The sequence below is a fragment of the Octodon degus genome, unplaced genomic scaffold (genome assembly GCF_000260255.1).
Source record: "Octodon degus isolate 3935 unplaced genomic scaffold, OctDeg1.0 scaffold00009, whole genome shotgun sequence".
Taxonomy (NCBI): domain Eukaryota; kingdom Metazoa; phylum Chordata; class Mammalia; order Rodentia; family Octodontidae; genus Octodon; species Octodon degus.
Genome location: NW_004524585.1, coordinates 24,588,335 through 24,602,146, shown reverse-complemented (window position 1 = coordinate 24,602,146; position 13,812 = coordinate 24,588,335). Strand labels below are relative to the sequence as shown.

The 13,812-nt window shown below is 37.7% G+C and overlaps 1 protein-coding gene across 1 annotated transcript in view; it reads left to right on the top strand.

Annotated features, from left to right (window-relative positions):
* Nucleotide 1: 1 nt before the first annotated feature.
* Fam174a (family with sequence similarity 174 member A) overlaps nucleotides 2-13,812 on the top strand; it is a gene marked incomplete at its 5' end in the record, with an annotated part of 47,989 nt that continues 34,178 nt past the window's right edge. Inside the window, one exon of the mRNA XM_023707588.1 lies at nucleotides 2-126. Within this exon, the coding sequence (XP_023563356.1) occupies nucleotides 2-126 (125 nt within the window). The remainder of the gene's footprint in view (nucleotides 127-13,812) is intronic.

The following is a 13,812-nucleotide window of genomic DNA, read 5'->3' as shown; positions in this document are numbered from 1 at the left end:
GCTCGCCGGGGGCGGCCTGGCGGTGAGCCCCAACCCCGGTGACAGGCCCATGACGCAGCGGGCGCTGACCGTGCTGATGGTGGTGAGCGGCGCGGTGCTGGTGTACTTCGTGGTCCGGACGGTCAGGTGAGCGAGGCCGGGACGGCCACCCTGCGCCCCGCCGCGCCCCTCGGGGAGAATGTGGGGGCAACCGGCCGGAGGCAGTGCCTCCTCGGAGGGAGGGTTAAGCCGCCTAGAGCGTGCAGCCCTTCATGTCTAGGTTCACACCTCACCGCCTAATCCCCAGCGTGCTGAGTGGAGGAGTCTGTATTCCCCTGCAGAAGGTTTTTTTCTGCTAGTATTGCCTTTAATCTGGACTTTGAAAGTTAGGTTGTACCTATATAGTTGGGGACCACGCATCTGAAGAGCTGATTTACAGTCAAGACCTCACCAAACAGCTGAGGAAAAGCTGTCCAGCGGTATCCTCATTTATAAAATGAGAATAGAGGGAAGGTTTGCAGGATAATACTTGTTTTCCAAACTATACTTTTTCTCCCCCTAAGTATCTATACTCTACCATTGTGGAATACATATATTTTTAAGTTGATGGTTTGAACCAGAAGTTTCTTTTAGGAAACAAGTCACTGTTTATGTAAATGGAAAACTAACATCCCTTACTTTAAATGGCTGTTTCAAGAGGTGCAATATAAGTCACTGTTGCTGGACAAGTGGCCCAGAGAATCTTGAAAGAATCTGTTTTAAGACCTATTCTGGTGACCTATAGTATTAAAACTGTTCTCCAAATAGTACATCCTTGTACAAGTTTATAGAGTGCAAAGCATTCACTGATTGTCATTTCAGATTCTGCATTGCACCTAACATTAAGGAAGTGCCTCTTGCCAAGTTTTGGTGTAGTATCAAAGAAAGAATAGCTACTGATATCTAAAAGTTCTAGTTACATAAAGCTGGACTTTATGTCCTTCAACCAAACAACACATTGCAAATGATTGAATCCAGTAGCGAATATGAAATTCTACCTTTTCTTTTTATTTTCTCTCTACTTCTAGCATTTTAGGCCAGATATTAAAGAAATTGAAAAAAAAAAAAAAAGCTTATATGCTATTCTTTTCACTGTTTTTGTTTTTTGTACTTAGGTTTTAAATGAAACTGTTCTGATGAATTATTTTTAATCAATAGGTGTTTAAAATTTTTTTAGGTTTGATTATTTTAATATTAATGTGCTTAATTTATACAAATGAAAATTCTGTAGAAGCCCTGAGTAATTTTTAATATAAGAGAACATAAAGTTTTGAACCACCAGCATATGCAACAGGATTGAGATAGGTGCTGTTGTTCACAAGAACCCACAAATTAAGGCCTTCTCTTCGTTACAAAGCAAGTTAGACAGTGATCTACAGATGTTCAAGCCTCATTGTCAACAAATTGGGACTTTCTTTTTGACATAAAGAAAGATGAAAAGACAATTGAAGTAAATCATTTGTCTCACCGTGTAACTGTCATTTAGTACTGTCTGTATAATTCCTATGTATATGTATGTTATGGATAGGGTGTTACTATTCTTGGTATGGACCTTTCCTGTTCATCCTTTTGCTTTGGCTTTATTTATAATCCTATATAAAAATGTTCATTGGCATTGCATGTCTGTCTTCATTGTTGCACCACTTGGAGAATAGAGCCTTTTCCTTCAGGTTCTGCTGGATGCCTTGGTATCAAGTAGTATGGAGCAGCCAGATTCTGAACTACAGCGAATGAAAAGTGCATTCGTTCAGCAGCATCTATGCACATGCCACTTTCATGCAGTCCAAGTTCTAAATTTATTTGGCTACCGAACAGCCAAAGCTTGATTGAAGCTAATAAAGTCTGGGCAGTACTCAGTATTCATACTTCGTGCTTCCAGATTTTGCTTTTCATCCTCATTTTGGTAGATGTTTCTGTTGATTCATATTTCCAAATATGTGTGACAGTCAACCAGCATCAGTTGTTTGTGCCAATGGGAAGAATGCGCCAAAATCGTTTCTTTAATTGATATGAGGTGACACTAAGAATATTTTACTTGTAAGACTATTATACTGAGCTCCATGAAACTTCCAGATTGCTTTGATGTAATTTGATTGAATTACAATGAATCAGTGGCTAGAAATCACATCTATTTTGAGTCCACAAATGATCCAAAAACCAATCAGATTGTTTTGGTAGAAACTGAAAATACATGCAGGGAACACAGTAGGAACCGGGTAGATGTCGTGAGATGAACACATAATAATATCTATGAGAAGAGACAGGTCTTTTCTTTTCCTCTATGTGACATACAGCATAAACTGAGTAAGCCTTTGCTAATGAATAAACTGTTAGTTATTTCTTTATGTTGCAGTACAGTACGATGGAAAGGATTAGATACTTAAGGATAACTGCTACTTAAAGAATTGTGAAGGTCTAATTTTTCTTTCTGTAAGATATTCCTCCTATCATAAAATGTTTAAGGTCAGAATAATCATTTTAGAGGCTGTTACTTAAGTGAGTTTGTATGTTGATTATATGGTTTCTCATCTAAGTTTGTGAATTACTGCATTGAATGCAGAGAATTATTACTGTTATTTTGTGTTGTAGTACTTTTAAAATTTTTCTTTTTAATCTTTATTTATTTGATACAGTGTCTTGCTACACAGCTTAGACTTGTAGCAATCCTCCTTTCTCAGCCTCCCCACTGCTGAGATTACAGGCATGTGCCACCACACCCATTTTCAGTGGCTATCTAGGTGCTCAGGGCTGGCAAGGCATGCAGTACCAGGGGATCGAACCCAGGTGCTTGTGCTTGCCAGGCAGGCACTTAGACCATTGAGCTATCTCCCCTGCACTGTATGATATATATATATTTTTTTCTTTCTTTTTTAATTCAGTGTAGTGTATTGGAAAGAGACCAAGGTTTACATTGCCATACTTACACTTTCTTACCTGTGTCATTTTTAGTAAGTCACTTAACCTCTCCAGTTTTAGCTCTGTTTGTGAAATGGGGGTAAAACCTGTTTGATGTGATAGAGATGAGCATGAAACTTAGTATTGAGTTTGTTTGAGCAGTCAGTATTTGTTCAACTCTCCAGTTATGGGTATGCGGGAATACAGTTCTGAGCAAAATATACATGTCTGCCTAAAGATAAATTGGAGCGTAGAGGGGCAGTCATACATTATACAGATGATTTATAAACAAAACAAAACAAAAACGTTAAAAATGCAGGTCTTCATTATACAGTTTCCATCCATTCATCTTCTGCTATTTTCCCTCCCAGCCTGTAGTAATCATTCTACACTTTGAGAGCAAACTTTATTTTACTTTCACAGGCAGGGAAAACATGAAGTACATATCTTTCTGAGTGTGACTTAATTAACCAGCGTTATTGAAAATGCAATTAATAGTGCATTTAAATGGGCTGTCTTCCCGGACTGTTGTGCTGTATGTGATAATTTTTTTTTTTTTTTCAGAACCGGGGATTGAACTCAGGCCTTTGTGCTTGCCAGGGAAGCGCTTATTCCACTGAGCCATCTCTCTGGCCCCCTGTATGTGATAATTAAGCAGTTTAGCTAACTTTGATTTTATGGCTTTGCCGTATCAGCTTAAGTCTTCTTAGTGAGCGAGACTAGAGCATGCACAGGCTTCTGACTGCCTCAGCTTACAGTGGCACAGTTACTTCTGTTCAAGTTGTATTGGTCAGATCTGGGCATGAGTCAAACCTTACAAGGGCTGGGAATGGAATGTGCATATTGAGGAAGGGATCAACGTCACTAGTAAAGTCAACCATACAGAGTGATAGAGCAGAAGGTTACAGCACCTGGAAAAGTGCCTGGCTCCTACAGAACCCAGAGTTTGAGTTCTCCTTTTGGCATTCCTGTGTACTACTCAATAAGTTCTTGAATGATTTTATTTTTTACTCTCTCACTGGGATGAATTTGTACCTTACAGAAGAGTAAAACATGCTGTGACCATAAATAATACACAAGTAATGATTTTTTAGTCAAATTGATTTAAATTATTGCCCCTTGTTTTCTCATGAAATATATATATATATATATATATATATATATATATATATGACTGCTACTTATTGCTAAATTGTACTAACTTCAGAAAGTGATGATGACATAGAAAGTGAAGTTTATTTGTTCTTTGTTTTATTTCTTCTTGTTTGTGGCTAGCATAATTATAAAACTATTTTATTCCATAGCTTCTCATATCTCTGAAGTTTTGCTTTTACTTTTTAATTTTGATTTTCTGTGGCCTGTTACACCTTCCATTGTATATTTTAGTGTTCTTATTAATTCATTAGTCTTCATCACACATTTAAACTGCTTTGTGCTTATTTACACATGCATATGTGTACTGCTTCCCCTGCACTGACGCTCCCCACCCCCAGTAGACATCTGCATTGGCTGTCTTATTGTTGCAGTCTGGGCCACGGCATAGTTCATAATTCAGCCTAGAGATTGGATGATTTGGTTTAAAAAAGTCTCGTTTATAGTATGGTAGGTGAAACTAGATAATTTTATGTAGTAGAAAACAGTGATTTTTATCACCAACTTTACGTGTAGAACAGTTTTACTTTGAGGGAATTGGTGCTGGTAGACCTGGATTGTTGTATTTCCATCCTACTTTGGTGGTGGGACCCCAGTATGTAAACTACCTAAGAGTAGTACACATTGTTGCGTTCTAAGGAACACAACTTGTTATTTGGGCTGCCCAATCACTGAGGAGAAAATATGAGGAAAAACAATTATCTGGATATAATAAAACCTCTGCTCTGGGGGAAAAAAAACTGTAGAATAAAGCTGTGAAAAGTCAGTGGAAATTTCTGTGGCTCTTTTGTTTGTTGTTTAAGGTTCAAAACTGGGGCCAGGGAGATAGCTCACTAGAATAAGTGCTTGCCTGGCAAGTGCAAGGGTCTGAGTTCAATCCCCGGTTCCGCAAAAAAAAAAAAAAAGATTGAAAACTGCTGGAAAACCATATAATCAGTTGATTCAAAGGACTTAGTAACAGAGTCTGTTTGCAAGATTCTTGAAAAGAGTTATAGAAAGAGTTAACAGGGAAGTAAACATTGGCAAATATAAGATACCTATGTGACTTAGATAAGCTAAACAAGTGCTTTTATCAGGAGATTGTTAGTTCTAATAAATATAATACACAGTTAAAAGTGACTTGTATAAGATCTTTTGCTTTTGTTCTTTGTTTTATCATGAATATGAATAAGCCTATGTTGTGGCTTTATGAAATTAGCAAGAATTCTGGATTTTTTATTTTTGTCTCTAGGAGAGCTACATCCGCTTTGTGTTTTTACACAGTAGCATTTTATACAGATGCAGGATGTAGGAATGGGGGCATTTCTCTCCCATCTCTTCTTTTCCTCTCTCCTCTATTCCCCTCTCCTCCGTGTTAACTTTTCTTTCAAACCCAGGGCTTCTGTCTCCTAGGCAAGTGCTCTCCCATGGAGCTAGACTCCCAGCCCCTATGTTCGTATTTTATTGACTAGAAGCTCTACCAGAGGTGTTCCCTTTCTATCTCATATGTTTAAGCTTGCTTGCTTGCTTGCTAGCTTTCTCTCTTTCTTTTTCTTCATCTTTAGAGGCAAGGTCTGGCAAAAGAAAAAAAATTTTTTTTTTTTTTTTCGAGAGGTTCACACCAGTTATTATCGTCATTAGTAACCCTTGGGTCTGTGCACTATTGTTCTCAAAGCAAAAGTCATGGTTCTGTTAAGCCAAAAGAAAGAAAAGAGTCCCATCTGTGTCCAAAAAGCAGAGTCCATTACAGTGGTCAAAACTAAAAGGTAAGGGCTGGCCAGATAGTTTAGCGGATTAAAGCGCCTGCTTAGGCAGACACAGGGGCCAGGCGTTCGTCCCCAGTCTGCAGTGCCGACCCCACCCCTGGGGCACGCTGAGACTGGCACATAACACCTGTAATCCCAGCATTTGAGAGGCTGAAAACAGGAAAATCACTTCGAGTCTGATCCACGCAGTGAGGCCTTGTAGACCCTGACCTAAATACAAAAAGGAAAAACAACAAAAAAACTAAAAGGGAGAAGTAAGTAATTGTACTTTTTAGTGAAAGTAGAAGCTGAGTCATTACTTCATAAAAACAGGATGAACCAAAAAAAATACATTCCAACAGAAACTTTCATCCAGCCATGTATGATGTGTCATCATTGTATTGAGGATCCCGAATGCTTTGTCAGTTAATTTTGTGACCTTGAGTAAAATTGTTTTATTACAAAGACATGTAGGTCAATGTTTTAAAACTCCAAAAAAAAAAAAAAAGGAAAGAAAATGTTTTAAAACTCCAGCTCCCACTCCAGCTCTGGCTCCGTAGGTATGACTCAGCTGTACCATTTACAGCCCCACATTTAATTTTCTCTAAATCTTGCTTTTTTTGTGAATAAAATAAGTGTACTTAGTTTATGGGATTGTTATGAGGATTGTAAAAGGTAATGTTTATAAGCCATTTAACTGAATTTCTGGTTTTTATGCATGCAAAGTAAATATTGACTATTCTTACCAAGATCGTTTTCTATCTAGAATTGCAATTCTGATGTATTTTAAAAATAATTTACTGTTTCCTTCCCTCCCTCATTATTGTTACTTTTATGTTTATACTTTAATTTTCATTATTTGTAGTTTTCTTTATAAATATATACATGTATTAGTACTATACAAATACACATACATATTTTATGTGTGTATTTATATATTTCATGCATGCACTTTAAACACATACACCTATAAGGACCACCAGAACTCTACACACACTTCAGGAAAAGGAAAATAATAAGTATCTGGAAGCTAATGGCTACCACTTTGAGCAACTCTTGTAATTGCAGAAACCAAGGGTAACTTACATTAATCTCAGACTGTCTCATTAAATAGTATAATATTTATACAAGCTTTTCCTGAAGTGAGTATGCATTTTTTGGCAGAAATTCTGTACATACACACACTTATATACATCTCTATACACATACACGTAGTCATCCCTATGGTATCTGACCTCTGAAACTGTGACCATCAAGGAAGTAGATGTGAAATGAAACGGAATAAGGAAAGTGAAGGAGATTATAGGAGTCCAAAGAAGCTGGGTATAGTGTTGGGATAAGAGTTAATATAGAGGTGTGCTAAATAACCTGCAGGGCTTGTGGGATGAGGAAAAATAAAACAGGGCAGCAACAGCTGTGGGAGTAATCAAGAACACTTGTAACTCAGGGACACCCTGTTTTTGTGTCCTTGCTCCCAGATGCCTAGCAGGTTCTCACATATGGTATAGCCTAAACATTAATTTTGGACGCATACAATGGGATCTTGTTATGTTCACCTAAAGTAACCCAAAGGCTGAGACTCGATATATAAAAATAAAGACCAAGGCGGGGCGGCATCCTTTTGCTCTGGCCCTTGCTTTGCTCACATTAAGTGTCCGTGTGTCTTTGCGGCCGGCGCCCGTAAGTCTTTCCAAACAGTATAGTGCTTGTCAGAGACCAAGTGGAATGAATCCTGAGAGTCCTGGTTTATTTAAATAGGACTTTAAAGTTGATTAGAAAATCTGTGCTGCACTTTCAGAAATAGATGTCAGAGATTAGCAAGACTGAAATCCTGAGCTTTCGGGATTGAGAGAATTCTTGGAAATCTATGTAAAGATGGAGAGATGACCAACAAACTATGTGCCATATACTTTTAAATAGAGCCTCTTAAATCCAAGTTGTATGGTACTTACTTGGTATTGATTTTAACCTGGGTTATTGTCCAGAATACTGTCAAGCAAGGGACGAATCTAAGCATAGTTCCTGATTATGTGTGCTAAATTAGAAGGGAATAGGTACAAAAAGTGTCTGAAGGAAAGCACCGTTGCAGTATGTTAAAGATAGGTTAACATGCTTTTGGTCTTTTTTGCATTGGCCCTTGGTTGTTAGTTGTGAACGTTTTACAGGAGATGAACAGCAATAGGAAACCTTCTTGGAGAAATCCTCTGTTTAATGATACATTGAGCAATGCCTTGATAGTGAGACATTGGCAGCTGATAACCTATTAAATGGAATCCAGGAAAAAACATACAAAAAGGAGCTAACGGAATTCAAAGTCGCAAGGAGCTGAGACTGTCAAAATGAGGTCATACACATCTCAACGTTTCTTGAGAGCTGTGTCGTTTTATGTAAGATGGACTAACTATAATGATCTTAAGGGATTAAACCACTGACTTTATCCAGCATAGATGGGCAGAAGTATCTCTACTGTGGGAAATGATCCATGTAGAATGCACAGAATTTAAAAGAAGGAAAACAGAAGGCCTGTTTGGCTCTTCTGTAAAGGAGAGCTGTGCTATAGTGTGGTGAATTTGCATACTCAAAAGGTAAAAATGAAATTCCTAAGCACAGGTGTTAAAGTTTCAATGAGAAATATCCCACAGAGTTTCCTTGTGTATGGAAGGTGAATGGATCACGGAGGTGCTCTGCTCCTCAGTGGAGTCACTCGGTGAAGAACTTAATGACTGAAAGTGCAGAGAAAACATGGAGCCTGACTGGAGCTGGGTCTCTCCAAGTGACCTGGAAGGGGAGAAGGGTGTCCTTGTTCCCAGCTGCTCCCTTTGCCTCTGCTCACTGGCTGCCCTGGGATGCGCAGCACTGCTATCATGCCATTCCTGTGTGCCTTTCTTCCTTGGGCCCAGCCAGCTGTGGACTGAACCCACTGGAAAATGTGAGCTATGATCTCCTCCTCCTTTAAGTGTGGGTGTGGAGTATTATCTTTCAGTGACCGGAAAGTGACTAAGAAGTTGCTTGTGATGTACTTAAAATATCCTAAATGAGAATCTTAAAGATCTGAGAGAGTGCATGTATTTGCATGCTCTAGTACTTTTTTTTAAATTGTTGGCTGAAAGACTGTAATTCACTTCCTGAGGTCCATATTGAGATTAGGAATTGGAGCGCTCCCTTAGGTTTTGCTGTGGACACATTTCAGAAGACATTCATTCATCTCACACATTTCTTTTATCACAGAGGCCATGACTCAAGTGTAAAATTTTAGCTATGTTTTACAGAGAAAGTGCATGATGTATGGTCATCTGTGCATTGCACTCAATTTACTTAACATTTATTAAGCATCTGTGTGGCAGAATGTGTGCTGAATATGCATAGTAGTAAGAACAGATACAACTCCTCTTGCTATGATGCATTGAAAGCAAGATCCATGGGTACTATGGAGCCAGTAATAGGGCTCTGTTACCTAGCTAACTGGAACAGAGGGTTTCCTTAAGGAAGGTGAAAGCTGGAGAGGGGAGGAGAAAAGGGGGTGAAGGAAAAGAGAGAGAGAGAAAAAGGAGAGGAGAGAATGAACACAGAAAAGTTAGGAATTCAAGAAGCACATGAGTCTAAATGGTAGAAAAAGTGTGACCATCATAGGAGCTGGGAGAAGGCCTTGGCTCCTGGAGTGCAGAAAAGAAAGTGGGTATGGAATGAAGGGGCAGTGTGAAGCTGGGGAAATTAGTGTGATTCATCTTATGCTCACCTTTGTAGGCCATATTGTAGATTTATGACCTAACACTGAGAAATTGGAGACCCACTGAAGATTAAAGGGTTAAGGAGTGGGTAGGAGGTCACCAGGGTTGATTGGAGTAGCTAGTTGGGATGCTACTGCCATAATTAGAAGAAGAAATACTAGAAGTTGTGTGACGGAACAGTATAAAAGAATGCCAGTGAGCCTCAGAGAAAATGAGACCTTGAAATTGGGGTATCTATGCAGATACTTTTAGTGAATCGTTTTCTGAGGAGAGGCATCTGCAGCAATTGTCTTCAGCAGAGCATCACAGCTTCTGTACAAGAGCACCACCATAAACCTGTTGCCAGCCAGTGCATGTGCAGCAGAGGCTGCCCATCCTAACAGATGGGGCTCCTTCAGCGGGCAGCCTCTACTTGGAGCATGTCATTGGTCAGATCAGGAATGCTTTGGAGGTCTGCTGCAAGCTGTGGTTCTTCCTACCCAGTGCTTCGTTTCTCACTGTCCACAGTATCAGAACTGCCACTGCATCTGTAGTCTCCTTGCCTTCTCTTGTTTCCACTCCATCCTTCACAGGCCTCTCCTGAAAAAATGTTCTTTCTTATGTTCTTTATTAATTTAGTAGAGTTGTGATAAAAAAGGAAAATCCCTCATTGAGATGACTTGAAACACTGAAATTTGTTGTCACATATGTTTGGTTTCAAGTTCAGCCTTGACATGCTGGCATGGTTGGTTCATTCTGGGGATGTGAGCAGAGGTTCTCTTCTGGGCCTGTTCCTAGACATGTACATGACTGCTTCATGCTCATATGATAATCAGCCCTCTGCATGTCTGTCTGCAGGTTTTTTCCTCCTTTTTTTTTTAAATAATAAAAGTGATAATTAATCATGACTAGTGCTCACCTGCATGACCCCAGGTTAACTTAAGCCCTTCTATAAAGACCTCTACCATCGCATTATGTTGGCTCTCCACATGAAGTTTTGGAGGACAAAGTTCTGTGCATAACACATCAGAGTCCCCAGTGATGTTAGCTTCTTGAGCTTCAACTGGAAATTGATGGGTTGTGCTATGGGGATGGAATTTGAAAATGAGAAAGTGCTTAGATTATTCAAAGGAATATTTACTGTGAACCAAATTAGGCTGGGTTTCCCAGAATTGTAGACCCCTAAAATTGTAGCTCACTTTTATTTCCTTATGTTGGTATTGCAAAATAAAAACTAGTTTCAAATTCATTCTTGGTCACTAATTGACGAAATTAATGCTTGGTCACTTCTATGCTAAAAGTAGTCAAGACCAAACTTATATTCTGTCTGAGTAGTTTTATATTTATATATTGAGATTTCCTTTGCTCAGATATATCTAACCACATAGTGTATGGGTGTGTGTGTGTGTGTGTGTGTGTGTGTGTGTGTGTTTAATCCTCAGGCTAGTTTGAATGTGCTATAGAATAAATTAAATATATTATTCCATGCTCAATACATGCCCTATCTGTTCCATTGAAAGAAAAAAAAGAGAGATGAATTGAATCAGGTAGAGACAGCAAGTTACACTGATTGGTATTCTGTATTTCATAGAGTAGTAAAATGAAATGGAGTTTTATTCTGTTGTGTTTACTTTATGTGGCATCAAATATTTTTGCATAAAATTTTATCAAGCTTGCTTTAGCAGTTTTATTTTGATACTATAACTTATGCATATTATTGAAACAGAAATGGTTCTTACCAACCAAAACATAATGAAATTTTAAGAAATCTGGATCTACATTAAAACAGTTGTTTGAATCTTAACTTGAGTACCTAGAACAAATCTAATCAGCAACATTTATTGTGCATGCCAGGTTATGAGTGAATATAATTCACTACAAGTAACTGTTGAACTTTTTTCTTTTGCCTTTTTAGGATTCTATACTTTCTCTGTTTTTACTGAAAGGTTACTGCTTTTGTATTAGTAGGCAGCAACATGTGATTTCCTATTTCAATATGTATGTAGTACTTCTAACAGAAAAATGTGGATATTTTAATTCTGTGTTTATAACACAGTGAAAACATGGGTATCATGAAGTAAGTGAAACACTTCTTTGTGAGGAAAACACAATCCTAAGCTATTAAAATTGGTTGGATTTTAAAGCCCATTTTATTGTTGAAAAATAGTGCAGACTTTTGAGGAATCACTGCCTATAATATGTACTTTTTATTATATTCTATGTTTTTATGGCCATGTAGCTATCATGGTCATGTAGCCATCATTGCCTGCATCTTTGGACTGAAAAAAGACATTCTGGAAGAAGGAGCATTTAAAATTTAAATTCTCTTTAATAATAATAGCATTTTAAAATTTGATTCATTGTTGTATGAATTAGTACATATATTAACATATTCATTTAAATTAAATTGCATCCCATTTATTTAGGGATTAGTAGTATTTTACCTATATATCTGAAATCAGCTTTTAAAATGTCTTAGAGGTTTTTTAGATAGCATTTAGAGCTATGATTAAATAAATTTAGACTGTAAAATATATGGAAAATATGTATACTGACTATAAACTAGAATAAATAATAAAATGGTCAAATTAATGTAGTCAAATATTTATATCACACACAGAAAAATAATATTAGGCAGCATACTTTGGCTCTTCTTAGAAGATTAGGAATTCCTTCAAGGTATAAGGAAGACTAGAGAGTAGAGAAGAATAATAGCTAATATTCATTTTAAAGTCTTTAAACTCTTAGTTTGAACTCTTCTCTATTTTAAGACTTATCACCGTATTTTGTGACCAGCAATGCCCAGATTAGCAGCAGATTAAGATTAAGAATATAATGTATGTCCCCTGGGAGAATTGAATTTATTTCCCAAAATTACTTCAGACAACATTAAATTCTTCATTGACTGAAAATACCAGATGTTTGGGAAGCCATATTGTTTAGAGAATGGAGCATAAGTCTGGTAGAAAAGGAAGAAGAGATATGACACTCAGTGTCCATAGCCAGTCCTGCGTGAAGTGTCACTCACTCCTGACTTCACTTTTTAAAACACAAGATATTCCGGAAAGCATCACCCTCTCAGCATATATTTAAGGACATCTTGATTATTAAACCAGGTGGAACTAAAGGAGCAAAGGTGACCTGCCCCCCCCTTCTTTTCAGAGGCAGTGCCCTTATTCATTGCTTGGCTGTCTCAGTTTTTGTTTTTCTGTTTGTATCATTTGTAATTCTAAATTAGAAGTTGGTAAACAGGCTATCCATTGATTTTTTTTTAGTTTGTAAAGTCTAGGAGGTAATTTTTTTTATTCTTTTAAAGAATTCTAAAACAAAAAACTAAAATGAATATGTGACAGAGATCATATATGGCCCACAAAGCCTAAATTATTATCAGATTTCAGGAAAATTTTTAGACCTCTGTCTGGTTTGCATGGTATGCATGTACACATACATGTATGTATACATGTTACTAATATAGTAATCAGAACATACTTAATTTCCAGTACAAAAATGTTTAATTTATACTTCACATTTCCTTATTCCTTATTTTTGCTAGTAGTAAGCTTTATTACCTTTCAACTCTTTACATTTGTAACTGTAAATATTGCTTACACTGCCGTGTTTTATCCTGTCACCCACAAGAAAGCATGTAGAGAGGACCGCAGCCAGTGACTGGTGAGTATTAACTTGGGTTTTGTCCAGGCCTAGTAACATTTATAATATTGTGACCAGGTACTGTACATCCAGAAACTAGTATAGTGCTTTACACTTAGCAAGCTTCGAGTATTTGTTGAAAGTGTGCACGTGTGTGTGTGTGTGTGTGTGTGTGTGTGTGTGTTGGGCTCCTCTATCTTCCAGGGCTTCCCACAGTCACTGCTTATTGCATTATTGCTATAGTCTAAATACTTATCACAGTCTTATTTTATCAGACAAAATAAATCCAAAATAAATAAATTTGTAATCACTTGTTGAAATAACTTCTAATTTGTTTTTAAGTCTGTGAAACACCTCTTACCTATGGAGTCAAAGTTGTCACATTGCTGGTGACTTAGGCACTGACTGTAAGGCTGTGGCTTTGGATCACTCGATTGTACATCACTATGACTCTCAAGTGTTTGGCTGTCAGATGTTGTGAGCAAATGATCTTGCAATCGTGAGTAGGCAAATGTGGTTGCCTCTGTCCTGAACATAGTAGGAAGAGATGCATGAATAAATCCCCATGTGACATATGCACACATGAATGCAAGGTGAGCTGAGTGATTTGAAAGGAAACAGCAAGTTATTGCAGGGAGAATCATGGAGTAGGACTATAAATTTTA